Source organism: Tachypleus tridentatus, chromosome 12 (assembly GCF_004210375.1).
Source record: "Tachypleus tridentatus isolate NWPU-2018 chromosome 12, ASM421037v1, whole genome shotgun sequence".
NCBI lineage: Eukaryota > Metazoa > Arthropoda > Merostomata > Xiphosura > Limulidae > Tachypleus > Tachypleus tridentatus.
In genome coordinates this window covers 6,724,033-6,750,755 of record NC_134836.1, presented here as the reverse complement: position 1 = coordinate 6,750,755, position 26,723 = coordinate 6,724,033, and the positions used below count along the sequence as shown (strand labels likewise).

The 26,723-nt window shown below is 31.5% G+C and overlaps 1 protein-coding gene across 1 annotated transcript in view; it reads left to right on the top strand.

Moving 5' to 3' along the window:
- The window catches only part of ArfGAP1 (ADP-ribosylation factor GTPase-activating protein 1), a 76,058-nt gene extending 56,793 nt beyond the window's left edge, over nucleotides 1-19,265 (top strand). The window contains exons 12-13 of the mRNA XM_076469634.1: nucleotides 11,551-11,667; nucleotides 15,565-19,265. Of these exons, the coding sequence (XP_076325749.1) occupies nucleotides 11,551-11,667; nucleotides 15,565-15,931 (484 nt within the window). The 3' untranslated portion in view covers nucleotides 15,932-19,265. The remainder of the gene's footprint in view (nucleotides 1-11,550; nucleotides 11,668-15,564) is intronic.
- The last annotated feature ends 7,458 nt before the right edge of the window (nucleotides 19,266-26,723 follow it).

Below are 26,723 nucleotides of genomic sequence, written 5' to 3'. Positions count from 1 at the left end.
CTCAATAGTTGATGCACTTGAAATTCATTTAGGCACATTTAAAGTAATCAGATATCTTGGATGTGATCAAATACTTCAATCGAAATTGACCACCTGAGTCCAAAGCTGTAATTAGGTCTCGGATCGGTCAAGAAATGACGGAGCTTTAAGTCAAAGTTTTGTATTTGGAAAAAAAACGACCTCAAAGCCCTGTGCCACGGTTAAAATAGTTTCGAAATATTTTTTTCTTCTTATTTTCGTTCCATTTTCAGTCGTCACTAGATAGGCTTATTCAGTTTATTTTTATTTTACGTGTATGGTCGAAACTAGTTCTTATTGCAATGGCATTAATAAGAATATGAATTGCAACATAAGACTAACGTAACTTTTAAGCTATTTTCAAATAGTCATAAGTATTTTAATAGACTAATTACTATACTTGTGTATTCAGAATGATAAAAAGTGATAGAAAGGAAAACCTGAAATTAGGTAAAGTTTTCTGATTCTTGTTTGGAAGGTTTTTAATATTGAAACTCAAAACTACAAAATGGCTATCTGCTCAGAATTGTTTCTAATTGTGTATTAATTACTTGTTACAGTTGACTTGTAGAATTCTGAAAATCCTTTTAATTTTGCCCGTGATGACAACATTTAGACTTATCCTATCAAGAGGAGTGTCTCGTGCACAGTTTTGCAGGCGACCAAACGCTTAACTATTCTGCAAAGCGAACGATTAAGAACCCGGAGAAAAATATATTATATCCTAGCGGTAACCACGATGTGTCGCACTGCGGGATGGCCGGGCATCACTGCACCGGCGTGAAATAAGAAAGGACGAGTGTATATGATGTTAACAAAAGGAGAGAGAAAGTATATGGAGTTAATTCTCCGTGTTGAAAATTAATACTGAATTGTGCTAGGGTAAATGATATGAAGTTGGAACCCGCCAGTTTATGTAAGACTGTTGATATAGCATTCTAAGCTAGAAGCTATTTTAAACTGTTTAATATCAAAATATAGCATTATCACTTATATAACAGCTGTCGTATCTTCATAGGATTAAAGTGTGTGGCACGTGTCTCTCGTTTTGTATCCGTTGTTTCTAAGGTTCATAATGTATTGACGTTGTTGCTGGACTAGGCAGTGCACCAGTATAGGGTAACATTTGTCAGTTTTGACAGTGACGGTCAATCATAGTTTGAATTTTAATAGACGTAATAAAGTAAATGAAAGCGAAATAAACTGTTTATTTGCTATTTAACACCTGTTACTTTATTACAGTTAATGTGATTTGTATGAACTCGTTAATATAACATTACACATATGGGGATATACGTGTCAAAATTTGTTGTGATTTAAATAATGAATTTCTTCAAGCCCTTCAAACACATTAAAATGTAAAATCTTGTGTGTACTTGTAATGTAACAGGCGTGATGTAACTAATAAAAAAACAACGCACAACGTTAAACTCGATACACAATTGAAAACATTTCTAAACTGTGATTTGCACATGTTTTGACGTGTATCACGTCATATTCAAGAGTCTTTGTCGGGGGTCCCGTTTCTAGGTACGCGTTGAAACATGTAGAATCCACATTTTAGAAGTGTTTTGAATTGTGTTTTGATTTTAACGTTATGTGTTTTTTATTTATTATTTTAAATTTATGCACAATTATGAAGATAATAATACCTAGGTGTGGTATATTTTTATGGTTTGTTTTAGGAATTTCTCGCGAAGCTACTCTAGGCATATGTGCACTAGCTGATCCTAGTTTTTAACTTACGGAATCGGGATAAGGTAGCTAGTCAACAGCATTCACCGTCAACGTTTTGGTTATTCTTGCTTCACTGTATTGTGGGAATTGACCTTTACCCTTGGTCCTAAAACATTTCGAATTTTTGGTGGGAATGGGTCGCACAGTTTGGACCTGCAGATCCATAGTGCAACACGCGTTGTTATATGAAACCTCAAGTATATAATTGTTGCACTATATTTCTATTACTTAAAATGGCGTAACTAATTATGTTACTTAAAATTTATTGCTACTTTGTATCACGATAAAGTTAATGTATGTAATAAACGTATTATTCTAACCTCATTCTGTTGTTAAAATTTGAAGCTTTTCATATTTGTCTGTATTAGTTTACCCACTTCATTCAGTTTGCGCTGTTAATTGTCAAGGATCACAAGTTGTAAGGATTCCCTGAACAAATAATTATTATCTCTTCTTGGAATCAATGTTAATCTCATCCGTTTTTTCACGTGAATTTAGTCAGGTTTTTGTGATGAACCTGAGTTCCATCTTGCTATTATAAAGCATGGATTGGTTACAAATAGCTCAGCTAGGCCACCAGGCACTGGCAGGAGATAAGGGACCGTCTTATATTCGTCGGAAGAGTTATCTTGCTGGTGATTTATCTAAGTAAGTATGGTGAATGACATTATTACACAATATTGAGGGTTGATGTTACTTAATATTGGTAAGAAAGATAACACAATGAAACTGGTATTCTTCTACTTGTGAAGCTATTGTTATTAAAAATAGATAGAATGAATGGTTTGTGCACATTAGGCTAAACTCCCTTATCAAAATAAGTACTGTGCATAAAATGACATATACTTATAACACACTTTAAACTGAGAATGTTATTCTTTTTTATGTAAAGAGACAGTTATGTATAGGTAGTCAGAAGGCTGGTTATGACTGTAGTAACAAGGAAAACATTGATTATAATTAGCTTTTCCAATCTTTTGCTATTTTCCAGCCTATCTTCCTCAGTATAAATAAGCAAATTGACATTTTCTTATAAATTTTTGTTATAAACGTTATATTTGGTTTTTTTAAGATGCTTGCTTTTAAGTACTTATACGCTTAACCAGTGTTGACTCAAAGCATTGCAGTTAATTGCAACAAATTTCTATTATGTACAAATAAAAAAATAATCATCTTTGAAATTGGAGTTGTTATATAAAGAATAAACTGTGCCATTCAAAGGATTAGAATTGGTTACTCAAGATTAGCTCTTTCACTGCTACCTTTTATAAACAGTTTTCAGTGCCAGGTACTTTACAGGTACACAGTAAAAAAAGATGTGTTTAATATGTAATTACTTGTATGAAACTTAAAATTGCTGAATCTTGTAAACTTTGAAGGGGTGATAGAAAATTCTAATGTCACATGACATTGTTGTAGTGGGGGATATATAAGTATTGTGACAATGGAAGTTTAATAATTTGTCAGGTTTGATAAGTGGAATTCATTACTTTATTTGGTATATGTGATGTAACTTATAAAACTTACTTCAGTACCAAGTCCATTTACAAATTCGTTTATGAATCTATGAGTTCTTACAGGATTTTTCAGGAGATTGCAGAGTGAAATGTGATTATGGTGATTGTATTGCTTGAATGGAAAGTTTAAGTTAAGCTTTATCTTACAGTATTTATCAAGAAGTAACTGCAAGATGCATGAATGGATTTTATACACAAGGTTTAACACTTTTAGTTTGGTTATGTTTAAGACAAAATGATGCATGAGAAAGAATAATACACAAGGTTAATCACGCTTTGCGAGTAATTGCATTTGCTTATGAGTTGACATGTGGCATACTGTAATACTGTTCATTCATTTGTGTATATTGCTTTTGATAATCCAGTGTTTCTAGGATACTCATGGCTGTAGTACTTTATCAGAATCCTTAAAGAGAAAGGATATTTATTTAGTGAGAATGTTATGTTACGTATAACCCAAAGATACAACACCCTGAAGAAGGTATCCTTCAGTGTTCTTCATGAAAATGGGAAAATACTTGCCACAGAGGAAGAGGACAACAATGTATATGGGGGTTCCAACCGTAATATTTTTGGAGCAGTTCTCTAACTTTCAAAATGAAAGCTGTGGTTATGAAAGATCACCTTAACTCAGTTACTAACATAATAAACAAGGAACTGAACTTGGTAAAGGTTCAAAAGCAAAAGTTTCAAACTTCCAGCCACAAATCAAATTGAAAACTTTTTTTTTAATTTTTTCCCAAGCAAGATGGCTGAAGAAGCTGGAATTATGACAATCCCATTTAGCCACATACTTTCAAGCCCTCCTGATGCAGTTCCAATGAAACTTTATTACTTTGGCTTGCTTGAATGAGGTAATGGAAGCTGTCATTCATATACAGGGAAGGTTTGTTGAAATATGTGAACTAATTGTGAAATTCGTATTCTTTGCAAAACATGTTACAGTGGGAATTGCACTGTATGCAGTAGTGTATAATCAAGGTGATTGGTTGAGCACAATTAGTAATGGGAGAAGATATTTTGAAGAACAACACAAAACTTGACATATTTCTCATATAAAGTGCATTTAATCATTGGCAGATGTTACACATTATGTGATGGAATAAATCGTTAACAGGTTATAATAAAATCTGTTGGATAAAACATGATATATGTAATGTAGAACATAGTTGGCTGACTTGTAGTTTGCAGAAATAGTGATTTGTATTATATGGTACATATTGGGTAAAGCAAATACTGGAGTGAAGTAATTAATCAACTACTAAAACAAATGTGGGAAAAAATGCTTAGTACCTGAACATTTGAATATGTAGAAATGTATTCATGAATACTTCATCAGGTAATGTGTGCTAATTACAAAACAGCAGATGGTAAGATTTCAGTATTTTATTTTATGAAATAAACTTTTTAGAAACTGAAATAAAAAATGAATGAATAATAACATTTCAATACCTTTATCTTTCAAAATGCAATAACAAACTTTAGAACAAAAATATATTTTTGAAGGAGACTTATTGTAACTGCCCATATTTCTTTATGGACATCAGTTTCTCAAATATTTTGGCAGTGATCAGGTCTGAAGATTTTGCCTTTGATACTACACAAACACTCAGTGAGGGCAGAAGATGCTGGAACAATCAGTTATTTTTTGGCTAGAAGTGATAGAAAAGTTTCTAAGGGGTGCATTTCTCAGGCATGCAATGAACATCAAGGTAGTTGTTGGTCTCTGTATCCTCCGAAGCCCTCAGGTACATTACCTTCAACATTAATCCAGTTTGACTAAACTCTGTTTATAACAGCTCTCTTTCTTCCATCGAGCCACTGTTTTATCCAATTAGTTAATGTATCTTCCACATCTATAAAGAAATTTCTTTACAAGCTTTTTATGTGGCACTCTGTCAAATGCTTTCTGAAAATCCAGATACATCAGTTCTACACTCTTACCCTCATCTCCATATGCAATAACATTTTTGAAGTATGTCAAAATATTGTTATGGTAGAATTTACCTTTGATTAAACTGTTTTGATTATCTGATAAAATTCTAAGCTTTGTTAAATTATTTTGGAAAGTATCCTTTATTAGACTGTACAGAACATTTCCAACAACTGATGTAAAATTAATAGGCCTAAAATTATTAGGATAACTTCTGTTATCTCCCTTGAAGATAGGAATTAAATAACTTGGTACTTGTCCACTAATTAAGAGCTTACAAAATTTGTGGCTCACATATCTAATCCTTAACTTCCTCTAAAACCCTTGGGGGAAAAAAATTTTTGGAATCAAAGTATCATTCCTCATTTCCTTATGCAACAAAACATCAAATCTAATACAGCAATGATCACTTGTACCTAGATGTTTCCATCTTCTCAACCATATCTATATTAGAAATTAACAATAAATCTAAAACAGCATTTTTAGTAGCTTTCTTGATCAACTGGTGAAAACATCCTTCTTAAACAGCTTCCAGAAACATTTCTCTTTCATAGTTTGACTCTAGTATTTCCCAGTCAACATGTCTGAAATTAAAGTCCCCTATAATTATCTCTTCATTAACAGCTGAAATCTTAATCTCATTGTAAGATTTCTGACTAATTTCATCAGTTTCATCTGGTGATCTGCAACAAATTCCTACTAAGAACCTTTTCTCTTGATATTCTCTAACATAAATACAAATGGGTTCAATGTCTTTGCTATTATCCTTAATATTCTCAACTTCAATGGGATGCAACTTACACTTTACATATATAGTCACTTCTTCCTCTCTCTTAACTACTCTATCTCTGTTAGATAACTTCTAACCATAGATTTCAAAGACATTTCTGTCATAAAAATCTTCTATTCATATCAGTGCCCTAGTCATCTATTTTATTTCTTATATTTCTAGCATAACAATAGTAACAATTATGCATATCCTTATAACTACATTTATGATTTTTTATGCTAAACTTTCCTCTATATGTCAGTTTTGTTTCATTTAGTTTATCTTTGCCACCACTGCTATCTATTCCTAGTTTAAAATTCCCTTACAGCTGAGTTAATAACCCTTCCAAACATGCTGGACTCTTTCCGACTTAAGTGTAAACCATCCATTCCAAAAAGTTCCCTTCTCCCACTAAACTGATCCCACAAGCCTAACCTGCTCATCCTTTCTTATTAATTTCAGCCTAGCATTTAGCCCTAGTGACCTACTAAACACATTTCATCTCCACAATTAGTTCTTTGCAGTATCTTTAACATAATTAGTTTATGGCCTTTATCTTTAAATGCTCATACAGCTCTTCTGACTTGCACATCCTTTTAATGTTAGTACTTATATGCACAACAAAGACTGCCATGTCAGGGAATCACCTATAACTGTGACCTCATTAATTTCATGAATCATTTCTTTATCTATTCATTTTGCTTTCCTTCCTTCCAATATTTGGTTGTGTACGTAAACCAAGGACTGAAATCTGTTGCTCAGTAGAATATTGTCTTTACTTTTAACCATAATACTACCCTTTCTAACTTCATTAATATCATTGCTAATCTTGGCTGATGCTTTTCTTGCTAGTAAAAGCTTAAACTCTTCATGCTGTCATTTTCTATAGCTTATACTTCTCTTTATCCATTTTCCAAACTTTAGTTAGGATAGCCTTCAACTTTTCCTCCAACCCTCAAACTCTCTTAATTGAACATTATCGCTACTATCTTTCTTAAAAGTGCATAGTAGTCCAAAATTGCCAGATAAAACCTATTCCTTGCACCTAACTGGGATTGCTTAAACCCTGAACTAGTTGTAATCATTGTATTATTTGTAGAATTAAAATAAATGCCAGTAGCCTGTTGTTAACACTGTTAAATGCAAGTTTTACAATTAACTAGTTTTTAGACTATATTTATTAAATAAAACAATTTAACTTGTCTTGCAATCTCACTGCAAGTTGAGTTGAAACTAAGCCTGAAGAACCATTATGTATACTAAGCCTAATCTACCATTATACTACACATTACACTACTAAAATCTAAATTAAAAGTTTCTGCCTGCTATTTTAGTTTCCAGTCTTACTAAATCTAGTTATTTTTTGTTGTTCAATTCTGATTTCTAAAGATAAAAATAAAACCAAATAACAGTAAAAAATCCATTATATCATAATAACTTAGTTTTCTAAGGTGCTTTCTTGTCGTGATTCTTTGTGTGTTTGTTGTGGTGGCAAAGACCATGAAGGCTACAAGTGTCAGTTGGGTTCTCACTGTATCATCTGTGGTAATTACAGACACATTTACTTTTCATCTTGCTGGAGGAGAAAGAGGTACAATGTTTATATACAGTAAACATTTCTTACCATGAGGCTTGTAAGTTCTTGTCTGTTACACTTTCTTGGACATATGTTGCTATACCATGTTCCACTGCAGTGTGAGTGCAGACAGAACTTTTTGTACTTCCTTCAGAGTCTTTCTCAAACCATATTAAGTCTTTTTTCTTTTTTTTCCCTCTGTGGATACAAGATTTGACAAAGACCACATCTACTCCTGTTTCTGTTCCCACTTTTGCATCCAGTGATTGCTCTGGTCCATCTTCTTTGGCCCCTAAGAATAGGACCATTACTTACTTATGCCCTCTGTCTCTGGAGTTCCCATCCTCTGAAAGAGATCTGTCCAATCAACCCAGGGAAGATTTTATGGAGGTAGAAAAACTTCTTTCTACTAAAGCAAAACAGCATAGTTACAGGCAGAAGGGTTCTCCTCTAGTTCTTCTCCACTTAAATAAAACCTGCCACTTTGACACAATGGAACTCTCAAGAGTTTTGTTTTATTTTGAATGACACTAAGGCCTTGATTGATTCTTATCATCCTATGTATCTCGTTATACAGGAAACAATCCTAAAATCTGCTGATACTGTCACATTTTGGTAGTTTCCTTTATACATAAATGACAGGTTGTGTGATGAATGAGTCTATGAATATGTGACACTGTTGGTTTACCAACATGTACATACCTTGTTTGTGCCATCTGATAATCCATTAGAGACAATAGTCATCTGTATCTTCTTGGGTCATGCCATTGCTGTTTGATCAATTTGCTTGTCTCCTGGAGAGAATTATGATCAGTAAGGTCTTGCTAATCTAATGGAACAGTTGCTATCTTCCTTTTTTGTCTTGGAAGACTAATGGATACAATCCTCTTTGAGTTGGTGTTGCTACTGATGGAAGGATTTTTCCAAAGGAGTGTGTGTTCTCAGGTCACAATCTGTCTCTTTTCAATACTGGTTCTTTTACCTACTTTCAGACATTTTGTCATTCTTTTACTGCTTTCTACCTATCTGTCTTGTTCCCCTTCATTTTTATTTTTTTGTAGAGGGTTAACAGTGACCCACAGGGATGTGATAATTTTCCTATCATTTTAAAGGAGTTTGGTCATGGTTGATGCCAAACAATCCAAGTGCCATGCTGGAAATTGAAGCAGGCTGACTGGCAAATTTTCATTAAGATAGGCCCTCACATTATGATGGTAGTGGGGAGGTGCTCCATCTTGCTGGAAATAAAATTTCTCATCTCCAAATTGCTCTCGAATGCATGGCATAACAGATTCTTGCAGCAAGTTCAGGTAAATGAGACCAGTGACTGTGTTTTTGAAAACAATTGGTCTAATTACGCTCAACGATAATAATCTACACCACACTGTGTAACCCCTGGTAACTTCATGTGGTGTTCAGCCGTAACATGCAGGTTCTGAGGTGCCCAGTAGGTGCAATTATGGTGATTAACTGAGCCATTTTACTTAAATGTGGCCTCATTGCTCCAGACAATCTTGTTTGGAAACTCTGCAGATTTTGCCAGGTACCACTCACAAAATTCAACTCTCCAGTCAGGATTATCTTCACTGAGGGCATGGACTAATGCCAGAATAAACCTTTTCCAATGAACTTGCTTCAACATGCTATGGATGCTTAATTTTTGATGCCTGTCTCATGGGCTGTTTGCCAAACAGATTTTCTTGGAGATCGGTAGAGACTTTCTAACAGTTTGAAGTGAGTTATAATCATTCAAAGTGTGTATACATGTTTTGGGACAACCTGTGTATGATAGAGTTGACTGAATTGTAGTCCAAGGAATTATTAATTTGTGTTAGTTGTTAGATATATATAGTTTGTTGATTGACATATAGTTAGAGGAAATAATGATCAAACAAAAATATAATTTGTGACAGGAATTTTGAGGCTTAAAGGACAACTGGGGCTGCTTAGAAATTCGTGTTTCACTTCATCTTGCACTCTGAGAAAATTAACAAACAAACAAACAATCATTAGAGTTGTTTGTTTATTTGTTGAAATTTGTTCAAAGCTACATGAAGGTTATTTACACTATCTACCTCTAAACTAAAGGTGTTAGATAGACTAGATAAGTAGCAAGGCTTAGTTAATTTTTGTGAAGAAGTCAGGATGAGAAGTTCATGAGACATGAAGAGGTGTGGGAGGTGCCAACTCAAAGACTGCAGAAAAAGGCTTAAAACAGTATTACATGTCAGATATATTTAACATTGTGATCTGACTTGGAATTTGAGGATGTAATAACTTGTAGTACAACTTGTTGTGCTAGTTATATGTAACAGTAGTGTTGATTCTGTTTTTCAAAAATTGAATTTAGCATTTGGTGCAATAATTGCAGATTGGTTGCTTTATGTAAAAATCTTGAACTTTGTACTACTGTTATACTTTCTGAAATAGGTATATGCAAGTATAAACAGTATCATCTTTCATAATGGTTTGTATCCTTGTACTTTTAAGTTGCTTAAAAAGAAATTACTGAATTCTGTATAAGGAAGTCAAGATTGTAAGTTTGATTTAGTTAAATTCTTGTCATGCAATAGTGTAACATCAATTAGTCATTAAAATGTTCTGATGTTTTACTTTGATTTTAGTACTTTGTGATTAGTTGTGATGTTGTGGATACTGTTATTAATTGAACTTTGTAAATTTTAGAATGATTATATTTTTGTTTGTTTCATTAATATTATGGTGAGGATATTTTAGTTTATAACTTTATGGCTAGAGGGAGAAATTAAGCAAAGCTACTGTTGATTTATTGTTCCTATGTGCACAGCTAGTTTTTGGTGTCATTATTTGTATGAGTGATCTAAATTTAGCAAACAAGGATATTGATTGGATCTTCAAAAGTTACTAATTGTTCAAGGTTACTGATTTAGTATAGTTTGTGTGTATTTAAGATACCAGTTATGAATTTGTTTTTAATTTAGTTGTATTAAAAGTGCAGATTACAGATTCAGTATTGTTTGGGTATATTGAAGGTGCAGTTTACAAATTAAGTATTATTTGTTTGTATTGCAAGTGGATAAGGAAAGATTTTTACCAAATAGCACCTCCTGATAAATTGAGTAATATCCTTCTTAGATAAGTAATGTTCATGAAATTAGATTTAAGTGTTTACTAAGTAATATGATTATTAATTAGAACAAAAAGATGTATTAAATGTATTTAATATTTATTGATAAAAGGATATTACTAACAAATAAGTGTATTATTATTACCAAAATATAAAATTTGTATTGTGATTGATTTCCAAATGCTCGAAAATTTGGTAAGTCATTAGATTTATTTGTTGAAATTTGTTTAAAGCTACATGAAGGTTATCTGTCTCTAAACTAAAGGTGTGAAGGTTATCTGTCTCTAAACTAAAGGTGTTAGACTAGGTAAGTAGCAGTTACTCAACACCCTTTACCACTAACTCTACATATATTCTTTACCACAGAAAAGTGGGATTGACTGAATGGTAAGCATATTCAATGTTTGGATTTGAACCTATGACCCACACTTTGCAAGTGGAGCATCTAACCACCATTACATGCCAGGCCAAACATCAGTTTGTTAGAAAAATTGTTTTTGTGACTTTTGAGTAAAACTTGTATTCTTTAATTCAGTCATAGTAGAAGAAAAAAGAGAGTAGGTGTGAATGTGAACTTTAGGAATATATGTTGGATTCAGAAGTATTTTCTTAACACAAAATTTGCTTCAGTGAACCAAGCATCAGGGAGAATCTTGTACTTACAAAGCAGTTGAAGAAAAAGAAAGGTTGTATGTATATGAAAAAGGTCTGAAAATTACTGAAAAACCTTTGCAGAACTAAAAGAAATAATAAATGATGATAATGTCTGTAAAAACTGGCACAGAAACAGTTTTTTATAAAAACAAATTATCTAGAGTTAATGAAATATATGTTAATTATCGTTTTGTATTGTAAATGTTTCGTATTGTGTACTAAGTTATTCTGTTTGTACAGAAACAGAGATCCAGATAAAAGTAACACACCATTACTCCAAGATCAACTTCAGAGTCCAGAGAGAGATCTAGTAGATGACTGGGAATGGGGCAGTGGTCAAGAGAGTAGTCAAAATAGGTATATATTTAACATATGCTTTATCCTCTAATAGGCTTGAGATGAGTTAATAATAATGCATAATTCACAAAACCAGTATAAAGTATTTCTGCTAATTATCATCATAGGCCAAGGTCTGACAAAAACTGGTAACTGTATAATAACAAAAGTTAATTCTATCAGGGTAATTAGAAAGAAAAAAAAATTACCTTTCTGTTAGCAAAGACATATCCTTGTGTTTAAGGTAGTTTGATGGACACCCTTCACATATTTCACCATTCTGTCATAGTTTGTTGATTTAAATGACCATAAAATATCATGTTCATCTTAAGAAGATCCTAGTTCTTTCCTCTATATCTAACTTACAGGTATCAGAAAGTTAAGTAGACAGTTCTGATAATTGGTCCTCTCACGTAGCTGTTAGTATCGTACAGGTTACGAGTAGAATTTATTCGGTTCCAAATTATTCAGTTGTGGGTTAAGCTCACGGGCCACAAACATTTGGAATAAAGAATTCACTGAGTCAAAGTAACACAACATAAGTTTAATACAATATACTCTTTTGCATGAAATCCTTTGAAATTGTCTTGGAATAAACTCACATTAGTACTAAATACATTGTTCTGGAAAATAATTACTTGTTGAGAAGTCTTTCCATAATAACAAATATTCAGCTAAATTACTCCTAGATGAACTTTCAGTTATAATTACACTTCATATATTTCCAATATCTTTTTTTTTTAAGAGTTAATAATGTCTTCTGTTAATTTAGTTAAATCTTCAATTAAAGGAATTCCTATTACTTTTAATTCTCTGAATATAATACTTTGTTAGAATAGGTGAAAGATAGTAACAGTAACTTACAAGGAGTTGTTAAATGTGTGTTTTCAGTGCACAGTAGAACTGCCAAGGTTAAAAACTATTATCTATAGGGACTTGTAACAACAGGAGATCAGAGTTTCAACATAAATTGGGAAAATAGAACTTTTTACAAGTTACTTGCAAAATTAGTTGCACGTGATTCTTCTCTTCTATGAAAAAGATCATTTATTTTTTCTTGTTCATATGTTTAAATTCACATTGGTATTGGACCAATTAACTTCTCAAAACTTATGAATACAAACCATTAAGTATCTAACATATACAGACTTTTCCCATGTATTTCTCTACTTAATGCTTTTTGTTATTAGTTCTGTTTCTGGAATTTTTGTGAGCTTACTTCCTTTCACCATAATGTCTGACATAAACATTTGTTGTTTGCTCTTACACAATCACATCTGTTTGGTGCCAATAAGAGAAACCTTAGTTTCTAGTTCTTATGTTACAAGTAGGAGTGTATTTCCAAATTACGTGTGTGCTTGAAGTTTTGCATAACCTTATATGGAACTTGTGTTGCATCATTACTATTTCTTCCACTGGTACAGCAGTAAGTCTACAGATTTACAATGCTAAAATCAGGGGTTTGATTCCCCTTGGTGGACTCAGCAGATAGCCCGATGTAGCTTTGTTATAAAAAATATACATACACAGTCAAGTCAAACCAGATCATTATTAGTAATGCAGTTCCTCAGAGGCCAGTGCCTGGGTGTTTTCCTATTTAAATTTATGATATTGGTGTGATATTATATTGACAGTTTTTGACAATTCCAACAAAAGGTTCTCTTATTTTTCTTGAGGAAAGAATGATAAGAAGCTTACAAAATTATCCAAATAATCTATATAAAAGTTTACATCATTAAAGAACATAAAAGAAAACGTGCGCACCCACAATCACACACACACACACATGCATCATTACCATTAGTCAATTTTTCGGTCAACTGATTTTCATCTTAATTTACTATCATATATTCATTTGTCTTTCATGTTTCTCCATCTATACTGAAAATACTACTTTACAGAACATCCAATATTTGCAAATTAGCAGTTATTTCATTCCACCCCTTATATTTTTATCCCCATAAAATTTTATCACACAATCTTTGTATTTCTGTTTTTATTAGAGCATCTAATAATATTTACATAGATCCACATCTTAACCTTATTACTCCTTTTAATATAAACTCTTTATGTTATTGTATTTATTACTTACTACAGCATGTTTTTTTTTTTTTTTACTTTATTCTAATCAACTATTATTATTAATTAATTGGTTTATTTTACAAAGTGTAACAACCAGATGGGATAAGTAACCAAATACAAAAGTGCTTTTATACAATAGTTAATCCAAATATTGAAAACAACAGTTAAAGACCTTTTATTTATTTTTGTGGTGGTTATGATATTCATAAAATTTACTAACTTTATCGATAGACTAAGAGTAGAGAAAATAATATAAAGTTTTACTGAAAAAAAAAAAACTTTTAGGTGAAGAGTATTTTTAATCTTAATGTGGTAATGATTTTGTACTCAAACTATTAACACTGTATATATATTCCTGGAGAAATCTTTAGTAAAAATACCTCATTAAAAAATTGATTTTTTTTGTCTAGAAAAGACTTAATGTTCACTAAAAGTCTGACAAATTTTATGAAGATAAACATACTGTAATACAAGTTATAGTATGGAAACTATAGCAAGTGTAAAATGGTTAGGAGGTTGGCTGTTTTGATCAAATCCATTGTTAGAGAGTTAACTGTGGTGTATAATTGCATATTATTTAATTATATTTTAGAATATTATAAATGTTGTCACCTAAGCCATAGATAGTATATTTATAAAACATTATTTTGTTATTTACACTCGGATGCCTTGATGATATCTCGCCCACAAACCCAAACAGATCTCATTAGCCTTAATAATCTTTGTAGTGATTGCCAATATACACTTTTCAATAGACGTATGTTTACTAAAACCAAATTGTGAATAACTTGACCTTATTGGTTTGGAAGATCTTAATGATATCTTTTTACAAAATATATTTAACAGAGAGGGTAGAAATATGCCAATAATTTTCCAACTGATAAGAATAGCCACTTTTATAAATTGGTATGATCTTAGCAGTTTAAAGAACTTTAGGTAATTTGTCAGTAACATGCTACTTCTGCACTAAGCAGAAAAGAATGAGCACCTGTATTGATCATTAATCTTCATTCAATACCCTTTGTCTATTTCAGTTACTGGTGGGGCTGCAATAACATATTTGACTCTCAATCTCTTATCCCATGTTGACAGAACTACCTGTAAATTTGTTATGTAATTCCAACTGGAATTACACTGCTTTTACTTTTTTTTTTTTTTTTTTCTCTAGCAAGTGTTGGTTTGCAATTATATTTTTGGCTGTGTGATTTTCAAACCATAGTTAAACATTCTGTGTGCTCATTTTTCTTTTAATAGCAGTTTTTACCATGTGCCACATTTCACTGCAATTAAAATCTTGTCCCTTTGAGCTTATCCTGTTTTATTATTTCTGGTACCACTTATTATGTTCATAGCAGAATGCTGGGATCTATATATTTGCTTTTTTGTGGAGTTATTACCTAGTAGATACTTCACTTGCTTAGTTCATTATTTGTATCAAAATGTTTCCTTGATACTATTTGTTAATTTGTAAAGAAAAGTACTTAAAGAATGAAATGAAAATGAGATGAATAATGAAACTGTAGAGGTTTAAATAACTTATTTTTTAAAAAATTCATAGAAATTAAAATTTTATTATAGTAATATTTGAATAAGAACTGTTAATTTTCTGTAAACATGCTAATTTTTCAGATACTTGAAATATATTATGTACACTGTTTTATAAGTTTAATATCATACTTTGACATTTTCCTGCCTATCAAAGGAAAGTAAATATTGTTTAGCAAATTAAGATAATAATACAGTAAAACAAGACAATGAATTAAAAATAAGGTATATTTAATAAATATACTGACAACATACTGAATGGAAGTAATGCATCTGTTAATCCACTACTAGCTCTCCAAGTAAGACGAGCAAATCTTCAGTTGATGTAAGTAGTGATGATTGGGGAAATGATGACTGGGGAACCAAGAACTTGAATTCACCTTCCAAAAGTTCTAAAAAGTGTGCCAGCAAAGACAAGAAGTCTAGCTCTTTCTCCCAACAAAAATCGAAGACAAGAGATGGAAGATCACCACTGCTTTCCCATGGTAGAAAAGAAAAAGGAGAGCAACTGTTAATAAATTTTGATGACGAGGCTGTAGGAAGCGATCCTAAAAGCACAGGAAGTAAGAATGCCTGGGATGATGCATGGGATGTTGATGATTGGGAAAGTCTTGATGGAAAGAAGGGCTATCGTAAAGTAGTAAGCAAAAAAGATTAGAGGATGTATATATGTATGTATATGTTTTATCAGGAAGAGCTTTTTTAGGTAATTATTATAAATATCTTGTTTTTTCTGAGCAGAAAATGGTACAGCTAGCAGGTAATAATCCTAACATTTGACTGCAATTGACTGTTTTACGGTCATTGCAAAGATGTTTCTTTTTGTGAGTGAACATGTTTGTTTATTGTGATGTGGTAACAACAAATTCAAGCTGACACTAGCTCATTGTTACATATATCCATTGAAAGTTTTCCTCAAAATTAGTTATCCTTGAACTGTGAATTCAGGATAATTTTGTCCCCTCCTGTGTGCATGTTGATATGTTACCTAAAAGAAATTAGTGTTTTTTTGGGTGACAATTGTGGTGTAGTTAATTTTGCATCTTTCTGCAAGTCCATTACATCAGTTGTGTTTGCAGCTTAAGAGGTTAGAGAAAGTAAAAATCATAGTTGATTTCTTTGAGAGTATAACACATTTTTACACTTGTACTCATTTTCAATATATACTAATGGAAGAAGGAAGTATAGTATTGATTGACTAATGTCTTGATTAACCTTGTTCAAAAGTTGATAAGTTTTATAAAGAGTTTGTTTCTTGTATTAGAAACGAGAGTTAACAATCTTTTGTTCTGAAAATGAAAGACTTTGAACCGTGTATTGCCAAATATTGTTTCAAGTTATATGTGTCACATCAGTTTCCTTTATATTGAAGAAGTCATTAATTATGTAGGAATAAAAGTGGCTAAGATAAATATTGTAATGTTCCATCTTAGATTGGCAAAGGTTTTAGTTTCTCTTCAAAATGCACTCAGTTGAATCAGCTATTGTATTTTAGACTAAAATGATAAAAATGTTGGTTAAAGTCATGAAACCCTCTTATTACTGTGTAGTATATTTATTGTCAGTTAATTTTTATGCTTCTAACTAAATAATACATGTATGTATTATTTCTGTAACTTCAACAGTTTAGGTAGAAAATATGCATTGACTTAGTTTTTTTACCTCTTAACTGCAATAGTTTTCAAGTCAGTATAAAATGCTGTCAGTACAAACTTTAACATCTTATATGTTGCATTTGTTGTGCATGTATCATTGTTAAGGATGCTACTTAGTAATTAAATACCATTTAGAAATAAGGCTTGTTAACCACATATTAATTTTAAATCAGTTTAGATTTGTTTGGATTAAAAATGTATGCTTGTTATTATATATCAGTGAGACAATACTGTGTCTGTTAACATTGTAGGATCAGTGATGTATGTAATTATTTTTATTTTTGAATTTATTGTTTTGGACAAAAATACTGAAACAATTCAGGAAATTGGTTATCAGTCTTGTTACCCATAAGATGAATGTTATTTTCACCTGTTTACTTGAGTGTGAAAAATATTACTAAATATTGTGTAGTTAGTTTGCCTTGAAGAATAAGTTTAAACATATTTTTTAAATACACCCTCTTTGTGTTAAAGACATGAACAGTCAAAATGATTTAAACCAATGTGTGATACAAATACACCCTCTTTGTGTTAAAGACATGAACAGTCAAAATGATTTAAACCAATGTGTGATACAAATACACCCTCTTTGTGTTAAAGACATGAACAGTCAAAATGATTTAAACCAATGTGTGATACAAATACACCCTCTTTGTGTTAAAGACATGAACAGTCAAAATGATTTAAACCAATGTGTGATACAAATACACCCTCTTTGTGTTAAAGACATGAACAGTCAAAATGATTTAAACCAATGTGTGATACAAATACACCCTCTTTGTGTTAAAGACATGAACAGTCAAAATGATTTAAACCAATGTGTGATACAAATACACCCTCTTTGTGTTAAAGACATGAACAGTCAAAATGATTTAAACCAATGTGTGATACAAATACACCCTCTTTGTGTTAAAGACATGAACAGTCAAAATGATTTAAACCAATGTGTGATACAAATACACCCTCTTTGTGTTAAAGACATGAACAGTCAAAATGATTTAAACCAATGTGTGATACAAAAACTTCAGTTATCTCTTATTTAAAAGAAAAATCAATGAAAATAAAAATGTAATATGTGCACTTGTTTGTAGCTGTTTTGTCCCTTTTTGAAATGCATGAACATCTGACTTCTTAATGCTAAGACAGGTTTCACTTTCATCCAAATATTTATCTTTTCTTAAAGTGAAAGGGGCCTACACATATTTGTAATGCTTTTAACTTCTCAACATGTAGGTGTAAGCATGCTTTTTGCAGACCCACAAGTATTTGTTTAGTAAATGGAATTTGCAGATTCTGTGGAAAAAAATCTGGTTTGTAAGAATATATGTGCACCGTTTGGTGGATTACTTTTGAAAGATTAGATGGTGGTATGTTAACTTGTGTGAAAGGTAATTACAGTTTGTAAGTGCCAAGTTTTAACATTAGCACTACTTTTCAGTTTGACTTGATCCAGCAAAATGAATAAAGTAAGCAATTCCTCTTAGAAACATAAACTGAGTTAGGAATAGTGTTGAATTAATTCTGTTTAAAATTTGTAGTGGCTAATTACAAATGTGTTATCAAAAATGTATGCACTGACAGTGTTTCAAAGATTATTTTTTCCCCACTATACCTATTTCTTATCTATATTTTGAATTTTTTTTTCCCCAAGGTCCTATGCTTCCAAGGAAATTAATTCAAAAAATGTCAGGAAATTGTTTAATAAAATGTGTAAAAATAACATTTATTAATTACAAACACAAATTTAATTAAACATTAGCAATATTAGAAGGTTTTTGTAGAAGTAAGAAACATTTTATATAATGGTTGTAAAAGGTTCACGAAAACTACATGAACTGTAATTGCATTAAACACTTAAGAACATTCCATGGAAATGAAGGTGAATATGCTCCACTGATGTAAAAAGTTTTAAGTTCCTATTGAGAGATCTTGAGGATTTACCCCTTCTTTCCATACAAATTAGTAAATAGATAATTACATTTATGTTTTGATCACTTTATCACTTCCCGCTTTACCTAGACAAAATCTTAAGTATATAATATTAAGGAATAATGATGCTTCTTCTACATGACCTTAGTGCAGCAACATCAATTATTTTTCATTTCTTGTAATGTTTTATTTACCATCGGTGTCATTGCAATTCATATAAATTTCAGTTTTAGTAGTGTGAAGATAATTTATGAACATGTTCATTTGATGAGATAAAAGATCTAAATGGTGAAAAATAATTTATGCTGCCTATCTGTGTTCTCTTTCTGGATGATCTGTATTTATTGTTGAGGTAACCAGCTTATAAACTACTGTTGTAGTAACCAATAAAATATTTTGAAGAGGTCATTGTATGTGTAATTCTATTATTTTATAATGTAAAGAAAAACTAGCTGTCTGATCACAGTAGATGAATCACTAGCAGTTAAACAGTAGTGTACTGAGTTTGATATTTTTTCAAGTATCTTCAGATTATATATTCTGCTTCATAGAAATAATTTTTCATGATCTAATCATTCTAACAGGGAAACAAATTTATTCATATTTTAGAAATATTTGCTTCCAAAATGCTTTCTAATTGCATTTTGTTTGATTATTTACAATAACTCATGGGTAGTTAATTTTCTTTAATGATAAACATCAGTAATTTAACATTCTGGATGATAAATTCATTTTCATAACTATGCACATTTAATATATGTGTAATAAAAAAAAACCTAAACTGTATTGCTTTAAATACTTGAGGTAATCTTAACATTACACACTGACTTTTAACTTCCACTGTGATATTGGATATTATATCATTTTTGTTTTACACCATTTATCACTGCAGTATGGAAAACAAAATGCATGGATAATGCTCATAGACTTCAGGATTGTGTTTCTCTAACAAAAATGCTGATAAAATATAAATTAACAAATATTACATGAAATATTTTTGGCACCAATTCTATGCAAGAGGTATTGAGTTTGTGCTTGCATGCATTAATACCATGTTACATTTCTCACATAAAATTTCTCAAGTAATTCCAGACAAATATTTTTCCAACACAAGCTCCTAACCCATTCCATTGAAACTTGTGAAACAATTTTTATAGCTAAGTTTGTTTCTGTCCCTTTGGTTGACTGTTCTCTTGAAGTACTTATTGTAATTATTCCATTTTTCAAATTGTTAACTATTAATTCCAAACTTGTTTGTTGATAGAATATTTTTCGGTTTCTTTTTTGTAAGTAAAGAATATTTGTAATAAAAGAGCTGCTAGGTTTATCTAAAGCAAACTAAAGAAATATACATAACTTCTTTGCTTTTTTTTCTGTATTTCCTTCTGAAGACATGAGACATATGCTGGGCACGTGATAAACCAGTCAGATACCCAGTTAAGAAAATGTTCTATGGGAAACTTTTAGACCTACTAGACACAGACTAAACCATTAAAGACTGCTCTAAAGAAACTGAAACTCATCATAGATTCATGTTTTAAATAATTAAAGACAGATTTCTTTAAGGTTTTTTTAATATTTCCAAAGCTGAGGGTATTTATGCATTAATTTATGCATGGTGAAATTAATAAAACACCAAATGAGGTTTTTATTAAGTAGTGCCTTTTTTTCCCTCATAAATCTTCAAGAAAAAAATCTCTGTAGCAGGAAATAGCATTTAATTTGTTCTATAATTATTGTTTTCTGTAATATTACTTCACAACAATAAAATCATTATTTTAACATCTACTAAATAACATGATTAGCAATGTATACAAACATAGCAGTAAGGGAGTTGTTTGAACAAGTATGGAACAATACCACGCCATGCTGAAAATTTACTGAAAAAATAAGCAATTAAAAAAATATGGAAATGTGAACTAATGTGAGGATATCAGTTACACTGTAAAAGTGTACAAGTTCAAAATGGTGGTTATGAGTCTGTCACTTCGACCAATCTCGTAGCAAGAGAAAGTAATACTAACCCATGACTTAACTGATTCAACTGGGCTTTTTTCATACACAAGTCTTTGTCTCTTAGTTACACTACATTATAATACTTACCATGACATGATCATGCCATTATGATAAACTGCATACCAAGAGTTGGAAAAATATATCTTCCAACTGCAGGAATATTAAAGTCAAGTATGCATTTTACAATATACCATTAATTTTAATACTAAAAGTCATGTAGGGATGATCTATGTATAGCTGTATCATTACTGCATTTTTGTTTGCATTCTTTTTGTCACTGCCATATCAAAATCATTTTACAGTTAAGTTTTTATTACTTGTTTTGTGACTCTTGTCTCCTGACTGAATGTTAGTGTATTCTACAAGTGTACATAGTGATATTTAATAGTATGTGTACTGATAATTTCTTTGTTTTTTTACTCCTTCACTTCATCTATAATCCATAACATGGGGGTTGACACCATAAAGATACCAGATGTGTAGTGTACAAAGCATTGAGTATAGTATATGTTACAGTCATGTAATGCACAACTATTATTGGCAAGTAATTTCTGTTTTCACTCTATACTTAAAGCTTTTTAAAGGAACATCAGAGTATGTAAAAAAACTAACTTCAAGGGGTAAGGATTAAATATCATTTATGCTAGAATTATATATTTTTAAAGGTTATTACTAGTTATTAAAATTAAATGATGACATTGTTTACTGCGTAGAAACACATAGATGGAGTTAGGTTTAAATTGATATTAGTGATAAAGTAGTTCTAGACATTTCTTGACTGAAACGACAATATGAAAGATGAACAATTTGGAGTTTTCACCACTTCTGATTTGGTATCTTTGCTGTGTTTTTGGACTTGTTGTGTGCAGAAACAAATGAAAGTAAGGGACGATCATCTTTCAAAGTACAATTTTCTCCTAGTGTTGATTTTTTGTTCATACTTTTTATTATGCTCATCCCTACTTACAGACTCGATCTCCTCTATGATAAGAACAAATCAGGCAGATGCTTAGGGGTTTGTGGCTTAAAGTTATGAATCAAAAAGTAATGTTCCAAGAAAAATTGATTTTAATAGTTCTATTCCAACAGAGTATAAGCACTGAAATGTATAGAATCTTTAAGTTGTCTATTTAATGCTATATGTATAACTCAACACATCGTCATCAAGTATGATGTTTTTTGTGTATGCATATAATAGTATGATGTAGTCCCACAGCTAGCATGAGTTAGTTACTACTTACTTTCGTGTCAGCCACTACACACTGTGACCATTGTCATCGCAATGATTTGTATTTTGTGCAAACCGTAATCTGGTTTGCATATTCCAATATAAATAAGAGAATATGTGAGTTTTCAAGAAGAGAGTAAGTTCTAGAGAAGAAAATTTTACTTTTTCTAATACACCCATCCCTGGATATACAGGATAGATATGTTTCGTAAGAGTTGTTCATATAGCAAAACTAGTTTCTCTATAGACTACCATTATATAACTGGAAGATGCATTCCTGAGGAAAACATTCTAGCCCCATGACACAAATTAAAACACATGGAGATAGAAAACGGATTTTAAATATATTTAATACAAATGATTTATTCACCTGGGAATGATGCCAGATGTGTCAAAAATAGTTTATTTTTATATTAAAATGCACAGATTTCATTACTCTGGTTATAGCTATGCACCAGTGGCACCGATGGGAATTACAAATACACATTTGTTTTATGTGCTTTCGAGGTACATATACTGATATTGAGTAAGATGCTTTAAAAATGCTATTTTGGATAAAATTAAGATATTTTTTATAACCATAATTGTTAAAAATTTCATTTTCATCCATATATTTGCTATAACAATAATTTAACACAATAGAAAATACAAGACCAAAAGAATGTTATAATTGTACACAGAAAGAACAATCAATAAAATGGATTATTTACAAACAGCTATGAAGGAAAAAGAAGCAAGAATAAAATATTGAACTCAAAAACCTCACATCAAATAGGTTCAATGATAAGTAAAATTTATAAATTAAGGGATTTAAAATCTGTTCCAAACTCTGTAATACAATTAGGACTTATTTTTAAAAAGTTGTCTTTATATTCTTTTTATATAACAATAGCAAGTCAGGAGTATTGCCATCTGTGTTTTAAGAAAGGAAAGGCAGAAGTTAAAACTGTCTGAACTGTAAGGCCCGGCATGGCCTAGCGCGTAAGGCGTGCGACTCGTAATCCGAGGGTCGCGGGTTCGCGCCCGCGTCGCGCTAAACATGCTCGCCCTCCCAGCCGTGGGGGTGTATAATGTGACGGTCAATCCCACTATTCGTTGGTAAAAGAGTAGCCCAAGAGTTGGCGGTGGGTGGTGATGACTAGCTGCCTTCCCTCTAGTCTTACACTGCTAAATTAGGGACGGCTAGCACAGATAGCCCTCGAGTAGCTTTGTGCGAAATTCCCAAACAAACAAACAAACTGAACTGTAAACTTAAAAGTAAGATTAAGAATTTTTATTTCATTTGTTATAAAGGAAACGAAATTTATATGATATGAAAGATTGAATTATAAAGTAACTTTTGATTACAAAATAAAATCTCATGACACTGCAGTACATGGATGCCTGTAATTCAGGCATGTATTCAATGAAGTTAAACAGCTTCGGTTCGGTTATTGTTAAGGGCAAAGCTACACGATAAGTTATCTATGCTCTGTCCATTGCAGGTATCGAAACCCGTATTTTAACGTAGCGAGCCTGTAGACTGAACCAATAGTGGTGGCAGGAGAAATCAATAAATAAGTTTAAAAAATCGATATATTTTACTATATATATACAATCTCAGTTTGTTTAAAATTAAAAGACATGAAAACACGGGTCAACATCTAAATATAGAATGAACCAATATATCAAAAGATGTTTGCTCTTTCAACCGTAAAAGCGTTATTATATGACAGTCAATCACAACATCTATTGATATGAGCATAGTCCAGGACAGCGGTGAGTGCTACCAGCCGTTTACCTACACGCTGGTCTGAGTTTCAAACATGGGATAACAGCAGACATTATCAAAATGCTATAAGTAAAAAGAAACCAACCAAACCAGTAATAATTAAATTTAAAAAATATCCAATAATACACCTGTAGGGATTGTCTCTTTACGTTTGTTAATACACACATATCTTGGAATCTTATGAGACATAACGTTATGGTGTTCATAAAGTTAGTATTTTCATACTGAGAAATAAAATTAAAAGCACATATCTATGCATGAAGTTTTCACTATACTCTTTTAATATTCATGATGAATGACGTTGCTTCCAATACTTCCACGTCGTTACCGAGTGTTTGTCAACCATCTAATAATTCAACCGCTTTAAAAATAAAGGGAAATTGATGTTTCAGTTCATAGGAATACACTTGAGGTATTTATTAAACAGCTTTTAGCTCTTCAGAACATGCATCAAACTTCAACTCCTGTCAAACCGATCAAGATATCAACATGAAGTAACGTTTTAGATTCTTATACGTGCCATAATCAAACATGTGCTGCTCAACCGTTGAACGGTACCCCAGCGGAAACAAAAAGAAAAGAAAGCGATATCCTCTACGATACCTCTAGTTCTTTCACAATATTTCATCCTACACAAGCGCTTTAAAATAAAAACTTCTAAATAGCGTTAGTATCAGTCATATAAAAAAAAAATTAGGGACTAATAAGGAAACACACAAGGACAATTAAAATATTCAACACTATCTCTTCGAATGTGTTACAAACTTATGCCAAATAACTACCAGTAATACAGAACTACTTGAAACAATATTCAGCTAACCGGTAACCATCGACAATCGAGTATTTTGTTTTCGAAAACACCAAGAACAATTGGTTTAAACAGTATTCAGCTGACCGGTAACCATCGACAATCAAGTATTTTGTTTTCGAAAACACCAAGAACAATTGAGATTACAAAAGGGATCAGTCATATGTGCTTTGTCCTTCACGCGCAATTCAAGCCCCAGGTTTGAGCGTTGTATGTCCCCAAACTTTCCACTAATCAAAAACCAAAGAAAAGCATCAATAATATTGAACTAGTCATCAATAACTGAAGTAGTGTAATATTCTCTGGTGAAAGTTTTCCATGAACGAGTTCTTTATAACACCAAAATCTGGCACTCCATCCCTGAAGTTGGCAACATTGACGATATCCCTAATTATGCTTTAAAATAACAGTTTAAACAATCTCTAGCCTTCAAATAATCCGCTTATTATACTGTTCTTTGTTGTTGGAATTCACATACTACATCAATGTTAAGTTTGTAGCAATTACATTGTTTTTCCATGTAAAATATACAGGCTGCTCAAGCGGTAATTAAGGATTAATTGCAATATTGATTGTATTTTTCTATGCGTTGTTAGTCCTTAATTAAGGGATAAAAATAAAGTCTTGCAACGATATGAAGAAAGAGACAAAAATAAATTAACAAACAGTGTTTCGAAAGGCGACGACGTTCAGATCCCTTTGGAAATTCGAAGGTTTAAATAAGTGTAACTTTAGAATTTAAAAACAGAATAATTAAAGGTTTTAATTATTTTCCACTGTATGAATATGCTTGTGAACTACAAATATAAAGAAATGGTGATGCACTAGAATATAATTATTGTATGAAAAATATATAACCTCAGAACAACGCTAGTGTATAACGAACGAATCAATACATCAAGGTAAAAAGGTAGTCAAACATGGATTCTTCATACAATAATTTTTTTTATTTGCTGATACAGTCGATTTCATTGAGTTATTCCATTTTTAATTGCACTAATATGAATTCGGTAAGGTAAAGCTTTAAAATTTAGTTTATTTTGGTCAGTTGTTCAAAACTGAACACGACATAAAACTTAATGTTTCTTACACTTACATTTTGTTCACGAACCATTGTTGATTCGAGAACCAAGGTTAATTTATTTACTTCTACACACGTGGCGTGTCGTATGTAACCCATATGTTAAGTAGCAGTTTTTGAGTCACTAACAGTGTGTCACGATAAGACATGTATTTTTCTTTTTTTATTATTAATCTAGGGTGTGCGGCTCATAGAATGCTTCTGAGGTATTGTTTGTAGTTAAAAAAAAAAAAAAACTTAGCTCGTAGTTCCTTCATCTTCTGACCGATTCGAGATCTAATTGCAGTTTTGGGCTCGCAGATCAAACTCTTTCGATTGGTGTATTTAACCACATTCAAGATCTCGTAGATTAGTTTACTCTAATCCTGCCTAAAAGAATTTAAGATGCCATGGTTATTGAGAATTTCCTCTTGTTTATTTATGAACATAATACCTTAGAGAAAGCTTCGGGTTTAAAAAAGGAAACAAAAACCAAACCAAGTTATTAACAAAATGAATTTTACATTTATTGAAACATTTTAAATTAAGTGCATAATGATTTCGTTTTCAAAAATTTTTTGTATTAATATATATTTATAATTAAAGTTATGATCCCAGCTTGAATTTATACCATCGTAATCTCAACAACTTATAGATACCAATGTAAAACTTCAGAGCAAATAGATCTCACTTTCATAAGATTTCTTCAACTTAGCTAAACAGGTAATCTTGTCTATAATGAAAGATTTTTTTCCACCTTCAAAAACATGTTTAATAACACAGTCCAATAATAACTAATAATTTATACCCCAAAACTACTTTTCAAATATTACAATAAACAATGAAAATAATTATTTAAGAATCACTTCAAAGAGAAAATTTTTCATCACAATTTCTTACAAGTTATGTACATGGCCCTTGAATATTTTGGACAAAAGTATTTATAATGATTATTTATAAAGTATAAAACATCTGTATTTTTT